The 22568-nt window shown below is 32.8% G+C and overlaps 4 protein-coding genes and 1 pseudogene across 5 annotated transcripts; all 5 read left to right on the top strand.

The window, feature by feature from the left end:
• The first annotated feature begins 1082 nt into the window (after positions 1 to 1082).
• Positions 1083 to 6466, top strand: LOC101253744 (transcription factor GTE12). 2 transcript variants are annotated; one of them, XM_010318587.4, is made up of 12 exons: positions 1117 to 1350; positions 1815 to 1871; positions 2142 to 3066; positions 3212 to 3275; positions 3358 to 3456; positions 3555 to 3607; positions 3700 to 3760; positions 3853 to 3936; positions 4033 to 4151; positions 4245 to 4311; positions 5695 to 5816; positions 6009 to 6466. In XM_010318587.4, the coding sequence occupies exons 3-12, from the start codon at positions 2155 to 2157 to the stop codon at positions 6249 to 6251; spliced, it is 1824 nt and encodes a 607-aa protein (XP_010316889.1). In that variant the 5' UTR covers positions 1117 to 1350; positions 1815 to 1871; positions 2142 to 2154; the 3' UTR covers positions 6252 to 6466. The 2 variants fall into 2 exon arrangements, with proteins under 2 accessions (XP_004232976.1, XP_010316889.1); XM_004232928.5 differs by lacking the exon at positions 1815 to 1871 and having other exon boundaries at positions 1083 to 1350.
• A 302-nt stretch (positions 6467 to 6768) lies between these two features.
• LOC101260598 (protein SRG1-like) lies at positions 6769 to 9074 on the top strand. The gene is made up of 4 exons (XM_004232953.5): positions 6769 to 7199; positions 7340 to 7587; positions 8248 to 8572; positions 8661 to 9074. The coding sequence occupies exons 1-4, from the start codon at positions 6954 to 6956 to the stop codon at positions 8904 to 8906; spliced, it is 1065 nt and encodes a 354-aa protein (XP_004233001.1). The 5' UTR covers positions 6769 to 6953; the 3' UTR covers positions 8907 to 9074.
• Positions 9075 to 9747: 673 nt separating this feature from the next.
• LOC101261774 (codeine O-demethylase-like) lies at positions 9748 to 12261 on the top strand. Its single transcript, XM_004232957.5, has 4 exons — positions 9748 to 10410; positions 10492 to 10739; positions 10860 to 11184; positions 11800 to 12261. The coding sequence occupies exons 1-4, from the start codon at positions 10093 to 10095 to the stop codon at positions 12061 to 12063; spliced, it is 1155 nt and encodes a 384-aa protein (XP_004233005.3). The 5' UTR covers positions 9748 to 10092; the 3' UTR covers positions 12064 to 12261.
• Positions 12262 to 15414: 3153 nt separating this feature from the next.
• LOC101256555 (protein SRG1-like) lies at positions 15415 to 17649 on the top strand (annotated as a pseudogene).
• Positions 17650 to 19596: 1947 nt separating this feature from the next.
• Positions 19597 to 21461, top strand: LOC101258026 (protein SRG1-like). Its single transcript, NM_001365451.1, has 4 exons — positions 19597 to 19881; positions 20001 to 20248; positions 20509 to 20833; positions 21041 to 21461. The coding sequence occupies exons 1-4, from the start codon at positions 19636 to 19638 to the stop codon at positions 21302 to 21304; spliced, it is 1083 nt and encodes a 360-aa protein (NP_001352380.1). The 5' UTR covers positions 19597 to 19635; the 3' UTR covers positions 21305 to 21461.
• The last annotated feature ends 1107 nt before the right edge of the window (positions 21462 to 22568 follow it).

The following is a 22568-nucleotide window of genomic DNA, read 5'->3' as shown; positions in this document are numbered from 1 at the left end:
GATGAAAAAGATGTCAAATGAGTTTGTGGTCATAATAAACATCAGGTGAAAATGTATGATATGTGGCATTCACAAGACCATTTTGAACACAAAATCAAGTGAAAGACCTTTTCCCTAGAGTGAATTATAAAGCAGATATTTTTTCCTAAAAGTGAATTATAAATATTTCAGCAGATATTAGTTATGCAATAACTTTAAAAGTAGATATTAATGCACTTGGAAGATAGATTTATAAATTTATTTTCTTTCGCTTCAGAAAAGCATGATATATAGTACGAATAAAATAAAAAAATATAATTCATCTAAGTTTTGAAAAATCATGATATATAGTAAAAATATAGTTTATCTAAGTTGAATTCTAACAAAAAATACTTATAACGTTGACATCATTACTTTATCGAATTATTTTGATATCATTATATTTTTACTATACTATAGTGACGTCAAAAGTGCTCAAGCAGACACTGAAGTATTTCTGCAATTTTTTTTGGTTTTATCTATTTGTTTGTTTTTAGTTTTTTATTTTGTAATATATTTAAAAATTATATAAAAATATAACTGACAATGTAAAATATTTTTTAAAAAAGTATTTTTTTTTACTGATTCTTGAAATTAATCTATTGTTTACCTAAAACGAAACAAAAGAAAAGGGTAACATTTATTATTCAATTTAGAAACTAAAAAAAAAACTAGAAAATACAATAATTTCAATTTTAAAGTGTTAAAAAAGTTATTTTAAAATTTTATTGACACTTATAAATATATATAAAATTATTTTAACTATATATATTTTTTCACTAAAGAACATTCAGATCTTCGTATAAGATGACTTCGCCCCTATCTATATCACATAAATTAATGGAGAAAAAGACTTAAATTAACCCCGTGTAGTGATAAAAGAAAACAGAATATTCTTAGTTATAAACTTAGAAGAAATATTATTCATGATGTGGATAAGGTAATAAAATAGTTTAGTATTAAACCAAGACTTGAGACTCAAGCAAAACAAACAAGGAAAAAAAAATATTAATCCAAAAATTTCTTCAGGGGGTTAAAAGGGTCATTTACTTTTTATCAAAGACGGCATATACTAGAGAGAATAAAACTAGGAAAAATATCGATATAAAATATAAACCCTAAAACCTCTGCAAGAGTCGCTTCTCTCTCTCTCGTGCTCGTTTACTCTTAGCAGTTGTTTCTTCTACACCAGCACACTTCTCTGCGGGCGTCAGGAAGAGGGCTCTCGGAGCCCTTTTTGCTCTGTTTTCTGTTCTGTTCTGTTCTTGAGAACTTGGACGAATTTACAGAAGAGCGGTTTGGCTTGAGGGTTTTTTGGGAGTTGAATTTCAGGTATTTTAGTGTAAAGTCTGTTCCTTTATGTGAATTATTGTGTAAGAAATTGTGGGTGTTCTTTATTTTTTCTGTTTTTGTTGTAAATCATCGTTCGCTGATTCTCTTTGTGTTGTTGGAGAAAGTTTGATCAAGGTCGTTTTTGTGTTGTAGGAAAGTTATTGTTTGGGTTGAATTTTGTTGATTTTTTTTTGTGGGGTTTAGGGAAAGTTGAATTCTGAGGTTTCTTTTTAGTTTAATTTGAATATTGATTGATTTAATTCCACTCCGGGTTCTGTTCTCTCTGTCTCTGTGTGATTTGGGGGTATTTTGTTTTACTCTTTGTGGTTTGGGGATTTTGGGGAAAAACAATGATGATGCTCTTTTTTGGAAAGAAATTGATTACTGGAGGGGTTGGGTGGGGTTTGAGTGAGTCTTATGGGTACTTGGTGCTTAATTATTGGTTGAAATTCATCTCATCTTAGGCATTCATGTTGAAGAGCACTAACAAGGAAGTACAGTTCCATTAACTAAGAGCGTAGGTAAGTTTCAAGTTCCCGTTTCTAGGAGAATTGGAGTATAACAAACAATCACTTTGCTTTATTGTCTTTCTCTCTAAGCTCGTGGGATTTTGGTGACTCCCCTGGAGGTAATTTAGTCTTGATATCTTATCATCCTGATTAGGAGGTTATTTTTTTAAATCATATCTTTGGCCTGGGTAAATGTTGCATCTTTTAAGTAAGCTTTCTACTTATATCAAAGTTGCTGTCTGGTTCCCTTTTAACTCCCTTTTGTTATTTTATATTTTCCAGGGTCTGTATTTCAATGGTTAATGCTCAATCTCCAAAGGTGAACAGTTCTCTTCATCACCTGGAGTTGCCCACCATGAATATTGGTGATAGCGTAGTGACGAAGAAGCTGAGGATAAAAATTTCTTCCAAGGGGATGCGAACTGAACCTAGGGGAAGCTCTGAGATGAGTATAAAGGTGAAACTACCTATGCAGCCCGACTCTAAGAAACGTGAACCTCCGTTGGTGATCGACAATGGAAGAGAGAAAAGGCGGAAAATGGACCGGATTGTAAAGCAGCAATGCGTTAACATTCTGAAAGCCCTGATGGTTCATCCTAGTGGGTGGCCCTTCCTTGTACCAGTGGATCCAATCCAATATAACATTCCTGACTACTTCACTATAATTAGAAAACCAATGGATTTGGGAACAGTCAAAGCTAAATTGGATGGCAATCTCTACTTTGATGTCGATGAATTTGCTGCTGATGTGAGGTTGACGTTTGCAAATGCCATGAAGTATAATCCTCCTAATAATGATTTTCACCTCATGGCTAAGAGGTTAGACAATATTTTTAATCAGAGATGGAAGTCGTTGGAAGGTAAGTGGAAAGCAGAGAGCAAAAAACTCAGTCAGGATTGTGTTTCAAGTGGTAAAGAAAATCACTCTAAGAATACAAGGGAGACTTTCTTTAAGAAATCTGCACAATGTGCTAATGGTCTGAACAAGAGGCCAATGCCTTTGGAGGAGAAGCAAAAGCTGAAGAAAGAACTTGTTGATTTACTTAGGGGAAATGTTATCAAGAACATGCAGAATGCTCTCCAAAAGTTTGGATTGATGGGTCTTAAAGAAGAGAAGGTTAACCTGGACCTGGACAAGTATGATGATGAAACACTATTGGAGTTAAAGAAGGTGGTTAGAGCGTATTCCAATTTAACTACAGAAAAGGTAATTAGTCGTATATATAGAACTTCAACTAGAACAATAATAGCTGTGTACTGCGAAGGGAACTTAAAAGATTATTTGTTTGTTTTTTGTTTGTTGTTTTTGGAACTACAAAAATGTTATCTAATTGATGCTCTCTTTTCTATAGGCAGAGCCCGCTAGCGTGAAACAAAGTGGTGGGTGTCTGTCATCCATGGAGTCGGTCCCTAAAGGTACGATAAGGGCGAGTATAAAATTTCTCCTTTTATGGATCTTTTCCAGGGGCTGATTGGGGATGTGTCTTTTTGGGCACAGATAGTAGCACAAGTTCTATTTGCTCTGTCAATACCAAGCGACAAGCAAACATTGTTGCTTGCCACCTTCAAGGTGTTGATACCCATGCTCTTCCTAGGAGTAAGTTTGTTCTCTGCCCCTCTTCTTTATTTAACCTCATTGGAACTCCAAATCATCAATTGCTAATAAACAAGTTGTACTTCTCTTTTGCGATTCAGATTTTCCTACAAAAAGTAAGCTAGATCGAGATTATTCTGGTGTTGCCAAAAGGGTGGGTGTCTTGATGTTTCAAATATGTTTGAGTAGATTTAAGGCATTCCTCATTCTTTACCTTGCAACTTGACACCTTGTATACATTTTCAGGAAAGAGAAGTGACAAACTCATTGGCATCAGTTCCATGTAGAACTGATTTGAACCCTCATGGTGATTGCAAAACTTTCTTATATTTGTTCAATAGCATGCATCAAAAGATTTTAAATGTTCTTTATTGACAAGCTGCCTCTGATAATATAAAGATGGTCGAGGTACCCTTCATGAAGAAAACCCATGTTCTAGTCCAGGTAGATCTACATGTGCTTCCGCTGTTCCATATGGTGAAGGTGAGTATGTGTTTGCACACTTTTTAAACTTTTTGGTTATCCAAAAGGCCAACGAACTTAATTGTCTCACTGCTTATGACTGCTTTCTGGAAATAGGCTGGGATCCTCTTATGAACTTGGATCTTTCCCCGAGCAAGGCGCTACGTGCTGCAATGCTTAAGAGTCGATTTGCTGACACCATCATCAAAGCTAAACAGAAATCGCTTCCAGTTGATGTAATGCCTTGCCGTTTCCTCTTAAAAACGTGTGGTATACATTATTTTGACCTGCTTTGGTTTGTCTCACACCTGTTTTGTCTGCTGAATCAGTGTGATAAGGCTGATTTGCATAGAATGCAACTGGAAAGAGCACAACTGGAAAAGCAGCAACTCGAAGGTTTGATTTTTTATGTGGTACTGATTGATTGATTTATTACAATAGTAGCTCAAATAATATGGGGATAATGAAATCAAGAATTTAGACATACTTGGCATTTGTGGAATATCTCTGTCTGGCTAGTTATCAATATTGATGGAGAAAAAATAGAAGAAGCAAGGATGGTTATAAAACAAAACAAAATTATATAATAGATAGAAGGAGAACTTACATTTTAGGCACTGCCACCCTTTTTAGGCCTGCCATGGACTCTCTGGAGTGCCCTGGATTAAAAAGATGCAATGTAGCTGAATTTACAAAGATTTAATCTATATTTGAGCCAAAAATACAAGTCTTGGTTTGGTATTGTATTGTTTGGATTTAATTGTTCAGTTTTCAGTTTGATAAATAATAAAATCTAATTCAAACTAATATAAGATTGGTTCGATATTCCTTTTCGGGTTTTAGAGTTGTTTTGCCTTTTGCTCTTAATTAGTCATGATATTTAGTGAGATAACGTATAGTTACAAACTCTGAACATGCCACCCCGGTATATATGTGGGATATTAGTAACTAAAAATTAATCTAGATCATGAACTTAGATTTAAGAATGTTTTTTCTGCCGAAAGAGATGACTGTGATGAAAGAGAATATTGATCATGCAAACTTGTTAACAAAAGTAGTTTTAAATTAATGTTTGTTCAAGAACTCTCAGCTCGACTATTCAGAACTAATAGATCAGAGTGCTTATGTTCACTCAAAAATTACAGCATAACAAACAACTGAAAAAACTTGATGCTTGATATAGTGGCAAATAAATAAATTAGATATATTATCCAACTATACTTTGAGATATTTTTTGCCCAAGTAACACGCTTGCAGACCAAATATGTAGTGCTTTAGCTGCAAAAGTGACGAAGTAGAAAACTGGAACTCATAAAGAAGTTATGTGAAGCTTAAGTGAAGTTGCAGAATATGAACTTTCTAAGAACGTAAGATAATTAAATGTAAACAAAAATAGAAAAATACTTGTTGTAAGCTATTTTGGTTTCACTTTTGCTATTTATTGGAAAATCTCTAGTTGAACCAAAATGTTGAAGATTTTAATTTCTCCATCAGAAACCGAACTAGAGAATCACAAAACTTTTGTGGGGCATCTCAATTAAATCTATAAGTTGAGAGGCTTTAGTAGTTGATAGCCTCTTTTCATTTTATTACTCTTTTGGTGTCATTATATGAGTTGATAAATCTTACATATTTGGTCTGCAAGCGTGTTACTTGGGCAAAAAATATGACTTCTTTATGTGTTAAGGAGCATATCTGTATTGCAGTTCAAGTTTACTGTACATGATTTCCTTTGTTTGGATGCATGATGATTCTCTGACAGAACTTTGGTGTGTGCAGAGAAAGCCCGCATTGAGGCAGAACTTAAAGCTGCTGAAGTTGCCTCTCGGAGGAAAGCAGAGGCTGAGTTAAAGTTGCAGCGGGAGAGACAAAGGGAAGCTGCTCGGATTGCTCTTCAAAAGGTTTGTGCTTATTGTTGAAACTGCGTGTAGTTCCCATATCAAAACTCTCCTTGCTCATCCCCTCTGCACATCTCCCTCTCCAACCGCTACATCCCTTTAAAAAAGCAAAGAGGAGGGAGGAGTAACAAAAGGATAACTGACTTCCTTTTCTTTATCCCTTTGTCTGACATTATGATTGTGCTGCTTGAACAGATGGAAAGAACAGTTGAATTTGAAGACAATTTGAAGATACTAAGAGATCTAGAGAAACTATGTAAATGCTGTTCAGAAGCTGAGAATTTGAGTGGTAATGGAGATGGATTCACTATCATATTGGGGGAGAACCCTCTGGAAAGGCTTGGCTTATGCATCAAAGAGGACTACTTATATGATGATGAAGATGAAGATGCAATATTGAGTGGTGGTGGAGATTGGGAAGATGGAGAGATCTTGTGATAATAGCGCATTTTTGTGAAACGTTTCTTGTTTATACTAGCCTAGCCTGCTTCTCCTTGTCTATATGCACCGATTTTATCTCACCCTTATTCCAGTTTCATAGGAGAGTTAATGTAATAACTGCATATATCTGATTTTTTTTCTTTCAGTTTGTGGTATTATACCAACTGGTAGGGATTTATTACTCATAATAAACGAAATATTCAAAAAAATAATCCCAGGTGTATTATAATTTACTGCCCCTTAAGTGTGAAAATTCATTCATGTAGATGCAGGCAACATGGTAATGAGTAAATAGGCTGAAAAATGTCCTTCAATGTACAAATAAAATTAAGTGTGTTTTGAGTGTAGTGTCCAATAAAGGACGCAGAGATTCATTTTCTATTGATGTCTTTTTAGTCGAGTTCATCCAATCAGCTCAGCTGGTGTGATTTACATATTTCCATGTAATTTGTGTTCTATTGTATTGTCATTTTTCTATGTACTTTAACACAGGAAGGATCTGTATAAATCAATTATCTAACCATTCCCGTGACTTTATGGGCTATCTTTCAAGTGTGCGACTGATTCGCGATATGGCTTGGATTCATTATACAAATGAATTGCCTGCAATCTGCGGTTCCCATGAAAAAAAAAATGGAATCTACAGCTAAATAAAAGGACTATGTTGGATTTGTTTGTTCGTTTTCATCGAGTGAGCAGATGGAGTCAACCCCGGTTAAAATGAACTTTGGAAAATCTCTGTTAGTTCCAAGTGTTCAAGAGCTTTCCAAACAACGCTTAACCAACATTCCGGCAAGGTATGTCCGCTCAGAACAAGAACCTCCGGTCATAAACGCCGGAGAGGCGGTTCCAGTTATCGATCTTCAAAAGTTGATTTCAGGGGATTCCATGGATTCTGAGCTTCAGAAGCTTCATTTTGCTTGCCAACAATGGGGTTTCCTACAGGTCTCTCAATTTGCTTACTTATTTAATGATTCCTTTTACTCGTAGCTTCATTAATTCATAAACTGGAGATCATAGCGTTGTAAACATATTGATATTGTAGTTTTTTTACTATTAATTTGACTTTTCTCTCGACAAGTTAGGTTATAAACCATGGAGTGACACCTTCATTGTTGGAGGACTTCAAGAGGGAGGTTATTGAATTTTTCGGGCTTCCAATGGAAGAAAAGAAGAAACTATGGCAACAGGAAGACAATCATGAAGGTTTTGGACAGCTATTTGTTGTATCAGAGGAGCAGAAGCTTGATTGGAGCGACATGTTTTACATAACTACTCTGCCCTCTCATATCCGGCAAATGGACTTGTTTCAAAAATTGCATTCAAAGCTCAGGTGCTTATCTCTCTCACCGTGGTTCACTCTCCCCGGAGTCTAAATCATATTGCATCGTTCAATGATACTAGGTCCCTTTGCAGTATCCTCTTGGGTATTATTACCTTGCGTAAATCATCGTGAAGGATCTCTATATTGCAGATGTTGTGTTAAAATTTGATTGAGAAATTTGTTACAACTTATGCAGCAATTGCTGGTGCTCATTAGTGTAAGTAGAGATTAGCAAGTTTTGTTTATAAACTGTTGGTTAGTAAGAGCAAATATAGACAGACCTGTTATGTAATGGTAGGAACTAAATGAACTGAACTATTTATGGAGGCATGAACGAACCATTTAGCATAGTTTAGGGGTATGTTTGAACTCTGAACCTTTTCATATTTCCCCATAGACAGGACAAGTAGGAGAGGATTACTCATCTATGGTTATGTTGTATCCTATTCAATAATTTGTTAATTTTATGAATATTCTGTTAATATACTAATGATGTTTAGATAAGAACTAAAAGTGGTTAGATACAAGGGATGATTCTAACGCAATCTGCTGATAATATTAGTACTCATTTTTCTGTCGTGTGGAATATGTAAACACGCTGGTGCTACTAGTTAGATGATAAATTTTATTGTTGCAAGATGATCATGACTTGATAATCCCAAAATGCAGGGAAATCATGGAAGCATACTGTAACGAAATCAAGAACCTAGCAATGATCATCTTATGTCAATTGGCAAAGGCTCTAAGAATGGATGAAAAGGAAATGCGAGAGCTATTCAGTGATGGCGTGCAGTCAATAAGGATGAATTATTATCCTCCTTGTCCCGCGCCAGAAAAAACTATAGGCTTCAGCCCTCATTCTGATGCTGATGCCCTCACCGTCCTGTTCCAGCTAAATGAAACTGCAGGTCTCCAAGTTCGTAAAGACGGTGTTTGGGTGACTGTAAAACCCCTCCCTAATGCTTTGATTGTGAATATTGGCGATATTATGGAGGTAAATAACAACATTCATTCTTGTTGAGTAACCGATTTCTATAATGTACTGAAAATATTATGTATACATGTGTTATTTGACATGACAGATAGTGAGCAATGGTGTTTATAGGAGCATTGAGCACAGAGCAATTGTAAACTCAAACAAAGAGAGGCTCTCTGTTGCAACATTTTACAGCTCCAACCTCGACTCCGAATTGGGACCTGCACAAAGCCTTACTGGACCGAATAATCCTCCAATTTTTCGAAGAGTTCCGGTGGATAAATATTTCAAGGATTTTTTTGCACGAAAACTTGATGGAAAATCGTACATTGATTTTATGAAGGAAGAGTGAGGAATGACAAAATCGTAGCGAGAATTTGATAATTTAGTTGGTTATTAGCTAATCTAGGTCTGATGATATAATTTTACGAGTTACACTTGCTATCGTTTAAACGTGATTTCTTGTTTTAAACTAGTAAAATATTTTCATGAATAAATAGTACTTTATTTAAGAATTCAATATGAAGATCTTTTAGTCCTTTTTTTAGATGAAAAATATTGTACATGCTTTATTTAGTTTTATTGTGTCATAAAAATAAAAAAAGTCCTATAACTTTTCAATATAAAATAAATTTATGTAATAACAAAATGAAAATATTTCTAATTTCAAAGTAAACAAATTAGGACTAAAACATACTTAATATACTTTCAGCGATGTCAATACGCATACATGATTTGCTTATTTTACACTATTATTGATTATCCAATATAATAAATGAAATGTAATTGTAATTAACAAAAGATATGTATATTTAAACTATATATTTTTGAATGATCAACAAATTCACCTTTTCAATTATAGAGAAGAATAATTCATTGTATAGAATAACATAAAAAAAAAGTTATATAATTTTTAATGATATCGTGAATTTTGATAGATTAATTGGCTCCAGCACTGATTGAGAGATTTTTTTAAATAAAATTTATTTTTTCACTAATTTATTTATCAATTACGCAAAATGAATAAATTAATTAAAATGTGCGGAATTATTTTAGAGTCGAGATTGCGGTGACCGCAATATACAGCTGGAAGCCAGGAATTGCTGACGATGAGATAAACTAAAAAAATGAATAGACAAATGGCTCAAGTACTTGGAAATTGATAAAGAAAGCTAAATAGAAGATTCTCTGTTGAGTCTAGTTTTTGGTTGATTGAAACTTTTATATATTTAGAAAGTTTTCATTAAGCTAAAGTTTTATTATTATTTTTTTTTTTTATAATTTTATACATTTTTTTGATTTATATAATATTTAAATATTTTTATGCGTTTTAATTGTGTGGAGTCACAGTGTGTCACGTAATACATAAGGAGTACAAAAAGGATAAATTTAGAGGTAATATCACCTTAGTTTAGTTAAGGTATGTGTCTGAAATTTCGATCATATTATTGAATACTTATGCATTTTCTCAATTTATAATCTCGACGTGCCATCACACACCAAAAAAAAAACAAATAAAAGTGGTATATTTTAAGTACATGTTGTCGTTTCACATATCTCTATTACCTAAACCAAATTCTCTTAGAAAAAAAAATTCTCATTCATCAATGGAAGAATCAAGCTCGAGAAAGATCGGTAGTACTTTGAAAGTTCCCAGTGTTCGCGAGCTTGCAAAGCAAGAACTAGCAGCCATTCCATCGCGATATATTCGTGATGATTTAGAAAAGACATCCTGTTCCATATTAATGCCTCAAGTTCCAGTGATTGATATGGAAAAACTGCTGATAATTGGAGATCATGATACCGCAGAGCTTGAGAGGCTTCATTTTGCTTGCAAAGAATGGGGATTTTTTCAGGTATATTTATATGATTTTTGTTTAGTTTTTGAGTTGTGTAGAAAAGGTCTAGTACTTAAAATACGCGTTGGTCTATTGTAGGTGGTGAATCATGGGGTGAGTTCATTGTTGTTGGAGAAAGTGAAGTCAGAAATCCGAGCATTTTTCGATCTACCAATGGAAGAGAAGAAGAAGTTTGATCAACAAGAAGGGGACGTTGAAGGATTTGGACAAGCTTTTGTTTTTTCTCAAGAGCAAAAGTTAGATTGGGGTGACTTGTTTTACATGACCACTCTCCCTACTAATTTGAGAAAACCTCATTTATTTCCCAAGCTCCCTCACTCACTTAGGTAAATCGTAAAATTAGACATTATTTGTTACATAGGTTAATCATTCAGATCTAAAAAAATGGACGAACTGGATGGTTTTCATCCGCTATTATAGCTAATATGATTCGAAATATAATGTAGGGAGACCATGGAAGAACATAGCAAGGAATTTAAGAACCTAGCCATAAGGATCTTGTGTCAATTGGCAAAGGTTTTAGGGATGGATGAAAAGGAAATGAGAGATCTATCCAATGATGGTATGCAGTTAATAAGGATGAATTATTATCCTCCTTGTCCCGAGCCAGAAAAAACTATTGGCATAAGTCCTCATTCGGATGCTGATGCCCTCACCATCCTTCTCCAGCTCAATGAAACTGAAGGTCTCCAAGTTCGAAAAGACAGTGTCTGGGTGCCTGTAAAGCCCCTCCCAGATGCTTTGATTGTCAACGTTGGCGATATGATGGAGGTAAATAATACATAATTGAGACTTAACTTGTTGAGTTTGAGTAGTTGAAATGACTTGACCCTAGATAGGACAGATGATATGTAGGTCGAGGATTAGGATGGATGGTTAATAGGTAGTTGAACATTGTCTAGTGTTTCTTTTCAGTATTATTAATAGTATTCCTCTCCTACTATTTTATTCTTCGATTTGATTGTTACTTGATGTTCCCTAATTGGTTTCAATTATCGTTATTATTGCCTAATCTCCGTGATTTTTGACATGGCTTCTTTATTTTACTATATTTCCTTTTCTTTTTTGAGTTTTGTTATGCTTTACTTGAGTTGAAGGTCTATCAAAAACACTCTCTATCTTCACAAGGTATGACTATAGTGTAGGGTCTGCGTGCACACTGAATTTGTTGTTGTAATAATTAGGTTAAGCTTTATCACTTAGAATAAATTGGAGATTATTAATATTAGAATTGACTCAAGACAAGTAGTCTAGATCAAATAGATGAATGAATGAATGAATGGAATTTTACTAATCCATTTAATTACTTGCAAGTTAGCTAGACGTTATATAATCTTATTTTTGTAAGAAAGAGCTCATATGGATGTTGTTTGACTTGGCGCGCAGATATTGAGCAATGGTGTTTATAGAAGCATTGAGCACAGAGCAGTTGTAAACTCAAAGGAAGAGCGGCTATCTCTTGCAACATTCTATCTCTTCAACCTCGACTCTGAATTGGGACCTGCACACAGTCTCATTGGACCAAATAATCCTCCAATTTTCGGAAGAATTCGTGTAGGAAAATATTTGGAGGATTTTTTTGCACGAAAACTTGATGGAAAATCGTTCATTGATCGCATGAAGATAGAGACAAAGGATGAAGAATCCTAGGTACCATTTGATATATACTCCAGTTACTCTTGCTTTTCTAATTTCAAGATTCAATGTTTGATGGTTGTAAGCCTGTAATAAAGAAGAACGATAATATACTCTCTTTTTATGTAACTAGTTCTCGAACACGTACGTTGCACGTGCATCTCATGTTATTTAATACCAAACATTTCAAATGATATAATTATTTTAGAATAATTGATGCATTATACAATATTTAAAGGATAAAAATGATGTTTCTGGTAAAACATTCAACTAAGGTTGCAACTTGCAAAGATCAATAGAATTTGAAGAATTTTTGATTGTATTGATAAAAACTATTTATTTTAATCATGTGGAATACACTATATTTATTGGTAAAAAAAAAAATTACTATTTCAACTATATGATTTGTCAAGATTGTCAAATATCTAACACTATATTTCCATACAAATGAAAGAAGTTAATTAAACAAAGTAATATATCAATAAGAAAAAAATGATCAATGAATAAAAGATTACATAAGAACTATAAGATGTGAAAAATATAAAGTGTAATGGACTAATATTTTCTATTTAACTTATAAAGAGAGAAATTGTGTATATGAAAGGTTGTGAATGAATGTATTTAATTGTAGAAGCTAAAAAGTTAAGCAATTAAAGTCATTAAAAAGTGAAAAATAATAAATTGTGACATCTAGCCATGTATTCTCTTCAATTAAATATTGATATTGTATGAATCTCTCCATATGCTCTAACCTCTCTCTTCATATGCTCTAATGTTAAGTTTTTTTTGTATCTAAAACGGTAACTGTTTTAAGTGCTCAAAATTCAGCAATTAAGAAGAAAAATTGTTAATGCAACTCAATGATAATGGCAAAAGGAATACTCATAAATGCACTTAGTGGTATGTAAAAAGTTTTCTGTTATGGAACTTAAATTACTATTTGATAATAATAATAATAATAATAATATAATGGTATTATTGTAGTAACTCAACTATATAAGGTTATTTTGGTATTTCAACTTTCAACTTTTTTGTTCCCACTTATAATAATATACTAGTTTCAGCACACGTGCGTTGCACGTGTATCCTATGTTAATTTTTTTTATATATTTCATTATAACAATTAGAATTCTACATGTACATGCATGTAACGAATAACAAAATTCAACAATTACAAATAAAATTATAAAATTATGACCAAAAAAATCAGGTGAGGATTCTTATTTTAATGTATAAATATCAACAAACTGTAAATTTAGAACTTTAGATAGTAACAAAAGATTAACTTTAGCCTAAATAAAAATACAATTAAAACAATCAAAAATTTATGAAAAATCAAATTAAAGAAGTTTAATCACAATAACATCAAACGAGGAATCTTATTTTAATGTATAAAATTTATCAACAACTGTAAATTTAGAACTTTAGATAGTAATTAGCCAATTTGCATTATATATAGTCACAAAAGATTAACTTTAGCCTAAATAAAAATACAATTAAAACAATAAGAAATTTATGGAAAATCAAATTAAAGAAGTTTATAGAGAGAAAACACATACAAAATAAACAAAGAAAAAAACATGTGACAACATACACATTCTTTTGAAGACTTTAATCATATAATAATGCAAATCTTTAGTGGGCATCTGGGCATTGATTATGGTCTTTATATATTGATTTAACTCAATGATCTCATAATAACCAATATTTTTAATATTTAGTGTGGCATGTAGAATGATTACTATTTATAAATAAATATTTTATAATATTTTAATTTAACATAGAATAAAATGATAATCTAATTTTATACTTTATTATTTAAATATTTTTTTACCCTTCAACCAAAAACAACCTTCATTGGGAAAAAAATAGACAAATACAATGAAAACTTATCAAACAGTGTAATATAACACCAAAAGATTGAAGAGAAGACACCATATCAGAAAGAAAATTTATACATTAGGATTGTATCATATATAGCCAAAAAGAACATATACAATGAAATTAATTTTATACAGTGACTATTAATCAAAGAAATATAATTTTTTTTATGAACAACATATCTCAAAATTGTAGTCCACCTTACTTTTTTTTTCTATTAATATATCAACATATTATCTAAATATAACAAAAAATCATTTAATATAGAAGGAAGAATCATAATTAACAAAACTAAAACGGGAAGAACAAGGAAAAAATTGTAATCTAAATCGTGACGTACTCTTTTAATAGATTTATTGTAAGTTCATCTAAATGTTAGCACAGCATTTTCAAATGTATTAGAACCGTACTGTGCCATCATATAGTTTCATGCAATAGAGAAGACCAAGAAAATTTTCGAAAAAAGGGTTAGAATATGAATTCTTGTGCTTTTGAGTGTTCTTGATTTCTGTTGTTATTTTCTTTCTCTATGTCTTAAATATCTATACATTTCAATAATATGTGGAAGATGAAAATAATTCAAGTTAATTAAAAAGAGTGAAGTAACATATGAAAGTTCAAAAGAGTGATCTTTTCATTTACAATATTCATTGTAATTAATGTAAGTTAAGTAGTACCTTCAAAATTTAAAACTGAAAAAACCTTTCAACTTTAGTAATTAAATGATGCATGAATAAATAGGAGTAATAGAAAGACTTTAAGAATCTTATCATTGTTTTTCTAATCAAAGTCATTGACTGAATAAATTTAAACTTTCTTCCTAACTTTAAATACTTATGAAAATTAAATATATATATATATATATATATATATATATATATATATATCATTGTGTAATTAAAATATTTATATTTTTAATTAAATAATAAATTAAATTTTAATTAGTAAAAGGGCAAAATGTTATATATAAATTATATAAGTTTTAATTTATTAGAGGGGCAAAATGGTAATTCAACTTTTAAGTTTTGAGCTTCATGCTTATAATAATATATGAAGATTTGATTTTTTAAAATGACAGTAATTTCTTATTTCGTTTAACTAATTCCCAAATTTTCATGTAGTACGATATAAACTCTTATCGTATGCATCTATTTAAAGTTTTACGTAGAGGTATACAAAAAAAATTACAAAGTAATAGATATCCATGTTAACATATCATATTAAGACATTTTCTGTGACGTGGAACAAAAATCATTTCAGTATAAAGCCAAAACATTTTGCAGTGTTCTACAAAGGTAAACAATGTCATACGTCTATTGAAACAGAAAAGATTTGGATTATAGTTTCCTTTCTTTATTTTTAGAATACTTATTGAATGAGTGACATGGTCATATGACGAAATAATTGATTTTTCTAGTTTTGAATAAAGGAATTGGATATACTCATTTCGCGATCATATTATTTGGTCCTTATTGACGTGAAAAATAAGCGGTGACGCAAATCTGGTACCTCATGATGATACGATGACAAAATGTATATATCTTCATATATACAAAAATTTGAAATTTGCAAGAAATTCATAAAACCCAAATTAATTTTCAAGTGCAATGGATTCAACGCCGGCAAATATGAACTTTGGAAAATCTCTGTTAGTTCCAAGTGTTCAAGAGCTTGCCAAACAGCACCTAACCAATATTCCGGACAGGTATATCTGCTCAGAGCAAGAAACTCCGGTCATATCCACCGGAGCGTCGGTTCCAGTTATCGATATTCAAAAGTTGATTTCAGGTGATTCCATGGATTCTGAGCTGCAAAAGCTTCACTCTGCTTGCCAACACTGGGGTTTCCTACAGGTTTCATTTTCTTCATAATTTTGTTTAATTTAATTATTCTGGTATGTTTGTTATGAATGAAATTTATTTGCATTGAGAAAAGGATTTTCTTAAATAAAAGTGACTCTGCGCGATCTTCCTGCTTGAACTATCAAACAAATCTGAATTATCAATTGTTCTCTTTTTCTACGTGAACATAATTTTCATCTAATTAGTTCAAATTAAACATCTCAGATGAAGCGCAATATCAGAATAATATAGTCTAAAATGCATAATCCTTCTCATTGTTGGTCGTATGACTATTGGTTTGGGAAAAATTACTCTTTGTTTAATGGTAGAGCGCCTAGCTTTGTAATTGTGAAAAGGTTGTAAAATTTGTTAGCATATTGTTGAATGTTAGGTCATAAACCATGGAGTGACACCTTCGTTACTGGAGGACTTCAAGAGAGAGGTTATTCAATTGTTCAAACTTCCAACGGAAGAAAAGAGGAAACTATGGCAACAAGAAGACAGCTTTGAAGGTTTTGGGAGTGTATTCGTTGCATCGGAGGAGCAGAAGCTTGATTGGAGTGACATGTTTGTCATAGTAACTCTTCCTCCTCATCTCCGCAAAGTGGACTTGTTTCACGAGTTGCCTTCAAAGCTCAGGTACCTTTAACTTACACATTAAAAAGTAAATTTAACACCATCCTAATAGCTAATGTGTCGGCCATGGAAATTAAGAGCTTTGAAGAAGAAAGAATTGAAGATGGAATAAGTGTGAAGATATGACAACCAGCTTAACTCAAATCCTAAGCTCGCTTATGAGGAGAGGATTGTCCAAATCCATATAAGCAGACCGTCAGTTCAATCTCCAACCATTGTGAGACTTTAATCCAGTCTAACATAATATTCTTTGAGATCAATTATTACCATACTTTTTGTTGAAACTTGTATTTCTAACTTGTACCTTGATCTTCATCCTCTCCATTATGTTTGTATGTTTATAATGCAGGGACATCATGGAAGCATATTCTAAAGAAATCAAGAACCTTGCAATGATTATCGCGTGTCAATTGGCAAAGGCTTAAGGATGGATGAAAAAGAAATGCGAGATCTATCCAGTGATGGTGTACAGTCAATGAGGATGAATTATTATCCTCCTTGCCCTGAACCAGACAGGGCAATTGGCTTAAGTCCTCATTCTGATGCGGATGCCCTCACCATCCTTCTCCAGCTAAATGAAACTGAAGGTCTCCAAGTCCGAAAAGACGGCATTTGGGTGCCTATAAAGCCACTCCCAAATGCTTTGATTGTCAATATTGGGGATATGATGGAGGTAAATAACAATTGTTTGTTTGGTTTTATTTCACAGTCTCATCATGTTGTGTGTTCGTTAACGTGTTGTATTTGACTTTGGCAGATATTGAGCAATGGTATCTATAAAAGCATTGAGCATAGAGCAATTGTAAACTCAAACAAAGAGAGGCTATCTGTTGCAACATTCTCTACCTTCAACCTCGATTCCGAATTAGGACCTGCACATAGCCTCATTGGAACAAATAATCCTCCAATTTTCCGAAGAGTTGTCGTGCAAAAAAATATTTACAGTACTTTTTTGCATGAAAACTTGACGGAAAATCATACCTTGATTTCATGAAGGTAGAGGCAAGGAATGGAGAATCCTAGGTAGCATTTGATATATAAGTTACTCTTGTCGTTGAAGAAAGAAAGAAAGTACAAGTTGAATTTGAAAAATAATCAGGCTACTTGAATAACTTTACTGTTCAATACAAAATATTAGGACCAAATTTTTAAAAAATATTTAAATTTAGTTATATAGGTGCAATCTGTAATCAGATAATAAATATGTGCTTATTTGTACAACTAGAACATGACATGATAAAATATGAGCGACACCAAAATTTTAAGAGTTAATATTACTACAAATAGCTCTAAAAAATCTTATCCTGAATTAAATACAAATATAACACATATAATGATTTTAAAGTTTAAACATAAAACTAACCCTTTTTTAGTAGTACACTTGTAGGAGTAATTTTAAAAAGCTAGTATCTTAAACCTGTATTTCAAGTCATCATAACATAAAATTGAAGAGCAATGATATCGTATTATAAATATTTTAAGAATATCAAAAGATTGACTAGAATACACAGAGAAGATAAAACTATGATTTATGTACAATCAGTAAAAATAAAAAAAAAATTAATATTAATATAAAATAAGAATATAAAAAGAAGTTATAATGGAAGATGAAAGAAAAAAAAAATTGACAAGTGAAATAATTTAGAAAACTTATAGACATGTGACCTAACTAAAATTAATTGTTGTTATACAATGTCTTCCCTACTCCTACCAAACGCTTTTGTTCTTCTAAACATGTAGAGAAGGAGAAGGTGAAAGATATAAATAAAATTATGGCAGTAAACATTTTCAAAAAGCATTAATAAAAAATTTGGATTTATTGAATTTGAGAGGGACTAATGAATTTTGTTATACTTTTTTTTATGTAAACAAAAGTTATTTAAATGAAGATTTGCTTATACTTCAAGAATAAAATGGTAATTAACTTTTGCTTGATTTTTATAATGGATATTTATTACTATTATTTATGAATTATAATTCAACTTTATAGGTCTCCATGTCCGAAAAGACGGCATTTGGGTGCCTATACAGCCCCTTCCAAATGCTTTGATTGTGAATATTGGCGATATGACGGAGGTAAGTTACAATTTTTGGTTTGGTTTTATTCACGATTGTTAAAGAATGACAAAAGTCCCACATTGGTGATTAATGAAATGGCTGAACTCTTTATAAGGCTTGGGCAATCCTCTTCCTTTGAGCTAGCCTTTGGGATGTAAGTTAGGTCTAAGACCTAATTTCACATGGTATCAAAGCACGGCCCGTCTCACCCGATGTTGGGGTCGTGGGGTGTTAAAGAATGACAAAAGTCCCACATCGATGATTAATGAGATGAGTGGACTCTTTATAAGGCTTGGACAATCCTCTTCTCTTTGAGCACCTACGCCATCTGTTGCAACATTCTCTATCTTCAAATTTCATACCTTCATGTCATGAAGTTAGATGGAGAATCCTAGGTAGGCATTTGATATATAATTTACTCTTGTCATTGAAATTTGGAGTTCCCCTGTTTGATTACTGTAAATAAGAGGAATATAGTACTCTTCATCAATTTCATTGTATGTGACAGGTTTTTATTTATTATGGAGTTAGATAGCTAACCTATAATTAATATTTTGAAACTAACTACTTTTGCTAATAGCTAATTTCATATTAGCTAACTATTTTTACTCATCCATGTAAATTTAGGATGGTAATGATGTGAACTCGGAAGTTTCTGAGAGGAAAACCAGAAGGTTTAGGACTTGAGTTCATCTAAGTTTTAACAATTGAATCGCGTAGAATATTTAATTAGAGAGCAAATTTTTAATTGAAATAAAACTATATTAAATAGACATCACATGGGATGATAAAAGGGAACCTGACATATAATATGTATAAAAAGTTGGATGACAAGGATAAATATATCAAAAACGAAAACCACGTAATACTTACATTGAAACAGAATTAAGACGTTGATTTTTGATATCAGCGTTGCAGCATCTTCATCTGAATTCGGAATGTCCTAATTGTGAAGATGGCGACAGAGTCAGCAGTCAAATAGAGTTGCTGAATAGCTCCGGCGGCTATGTAAATCTGGTACCTGACGATTATACAATGACAAAATGTATCTATCTGTCACATATATAAAAATTAAAAATTTCCACTAGTATATACTATATGCTTTTGGAAGAGATTGATTAAACTCAAACCCAAATTAGGAGTTATTTTTTCAAGTTTGCAAGAAGAGCAAATGGAGTCAACGCCGGAAAAATTGAACTTTGGAAATTCTCTGTTAGTACCAAGTGTTCAAGAGCTTGCCAAACAGCACCTAACCAATATTCCGGACAGGTATGTCCGCCCACAACAAGAATCTCTGGTCGTATCTTCCGGAGCATCAGTTCCAGTTATCGATCTTCAAAAGTTGATTTCAGGGAATACCATAGATTCTGAGCTACAAAAGCTTCACTCTGCTTGCCAAGAATGGGGTTTCCTACAGGTTTCAATTTCTTCGGAATTTTGTTCAATTATTTCGTTGTGTTTGTTACGAATGCATTTTATTTGAATTGAAAATGACTTATTGGTTGAGAAATTAACTCACATATTGTTGAATGTTAGGTTGTAAACCATGGAGTGACACCTTCGTTACTGGAGGACTTCAAGAGAGAGGTTATTCAATTGTTCAAACTTCCAATGGAAGAAAAGAAGAAACTGTGGCAACAGAAAGACAGCTTTGAAGGTTTCGGGCATATGTTTGTTGTATCGGAGGAGCAGAAGCTTGATTGGAGTGACATGTTTGGCATAATAAATCTTCCTCCTCATATCCGCAAAGTGGACTTGTTTCAGAAGTTGCCCTCGAAGCTCAGGTGGCCATCTCCTTACTCTCTCTCAGCACATGCTTACTCGACGCCCTTACTTGTCTTTCTTTTGTATAAGAAAAGTCAAGAAATCGACTTTGTTCAGTTATCTCTACTAGTTTATGAACTATTTAAGCAGTAAACTACTCTATCCAACGGTATCAACCAATTCTTGAAATTTAAATTCGTCCCACAGACCATTTTGTCTAATGTGTGCCTTGATCTTCGCTCTCCTCATCTCTTAATATGTTTGTGTGTTTGAAATGCAGAGACATCATGGAAGCATATTCCAAAGAAATCAAGAACCTAACAATGATCATCGTATGTCAATTGGCCAAGGCTTTAAGGATGGATGAAAAAGAAATGCGAGATCTATTCAGTGATGGTATGCAGTCAATAAGGATGAATTATTATCCCCCTTGTCCTGAGCCAGACAGGGCAATTGGCTTAAGCCCTCATTCTGATGCAGATGCCCTCACCATCCTCTTCCAGCTCAATGAAACTGAAGGTCTCCAAGTCCGAAAAGACGATATTTGGGTGCCTATAACGCCCCTCCCAAATGCTTTGATTGTCAATATTGGCGATATGATGGAGGTAAATAACAAACCTTTTACTGAGTAATTTATTTCTCAAAGGGTAGGCGTTAGCCACATATGATAATTGTAGTTTTTGTGTTGCAAGTTATCGTTTTAGTTTGGTTTTGATTCACAGTATCATGCATCATGGTTCACGTGTTTAACACTTCTGAATTTTCATGAAAGTACTTAATTGACGAAAAATGTGTTTATTTGACTTTGGCAGATAGTGAGCAATGGTGTCTATAGGAGCATTGAGCATAGAGCAATTGTAAACTCATATGAAGAACGTCTCTCTGTTGCAACATTCTACAACATCAACCTTGAGTCCGAGTTAGGACCTGCACACAGCCTTATTGGACCACATAATCCTCCCATTTTCCGAAGAGTTCCTGTGCAAAAATATTTACAGGACTTTTTTGCACGAAAACTTGATGGAAAATCGTATCTTGATTCCATGAAGGTCGACGCGAGGGATGATGAATCATAGGTAGAATCTGATATATGTCTGTCTTGTTGTTGTAATTTGGAGTTCCCCTGTTTTCTATTTGTTAGCTGTATTGACGTGAAGCAAATATTAATATGTGGATTGCTTTAGACACTATATTTTTGGGTTGAGAGGAATTTCCATGAATTTATTTTAGAGGAAAATACACGACTATCCCCTAAAAGTTGCAGTGAAGTCGGATCGTACTAGAGATAAAATTATTTTTAAAAAATAGTAAAGTTAATTTTTTTTCTCGATAAAAACAGAATGGAAAAACAATCCTATATTAACATGGATGAGCTTTTTTCACGAAGAAAGTTTTGCGCCCAAATGTTTGTATAGCGATCGGAAGAAAAAGTGATTCTTCCTTCCTATCCCATGACCAAAAATTGTGGATACCTACCTAACATGAAAATCCTATTTTTCTTCTTTTTATTTGGCTAATTTTATTTACTAATTATTTATATTCTTACTTGTTAAATTACACAAAATATATCATTATGCCACGTTGTAATATTTCTATAATTAGTGTTTGAAAATGCCACGATCTAATAAGGTCTAGTAATTGCAGGATAAAATGTCAGGTTTAGACCTTCGAACGCCAGAAAAAATACTCGAAAGAAATAATGAAAAATTAACAAAGCAAAACGCCTCCACTTTTTCCAGGGAAAACACATTAAAATAATTCGAAGAGTATAATAAATTCAAAAATAAGTGATATGGTTAAACTACAGTATAAAAAATGAAATCAGTGCTATCAGTCCCAAATTTAGCAACAAAACCTCCAAATCGAACACCGAACACATTTTCACCGCCGGAGATGCAAATCTGGTGGTTCTTCCCGCCATCACCGCCGAAGAATTGAAGGTTGTGGTGGTGACCTTCATCGTGCCTGCGAGGAGGATGATAGTACAGACGGGAAGTTTGAGGACAGTGAGAATTGAATCTGGCTACCATTCTCACTCCGGTATCCAATAGCTTCACGTACTTATTCATCTTATTTATGATTTCTTAAGCGCACTGTAAAATAAAAAAATGATCAAGTAATGTGACACAGAAAAAATAACTAATTTCAATATCAGTTAACTATTTATAACATAAAAATAAAATAATTAAATTATAATAATGAATAAGTAAGAAAATCACTAAAAGTCATAAATTATTTTAGACATAATGCATAAATATGTCTTTTAATTTAATTTCGTTTCATATTAACGTCTTTCAATTTTGGGTATATACTAATAGACACTTAAACTTATAGATCAAG

This window comes from Solanum lycopersicum, chromosome 2 (assembly GCF_036512215.1).
Source record: "Solanum lycopersicum chromosome 2, SLM_r2.1".
Classification (NCBI taxonomy): Eukaryota; Viridiplantae; Streptophyta; class Magnoliopsida; order Solanales; family Solanaceae; genus Solanum; species Solanum lycopersicum.
The sequence above is the reverse complement of the archived record's forward strand: the minus strand, read 5'-3'. Positions and strand labels throughout refer to the sequence as shown.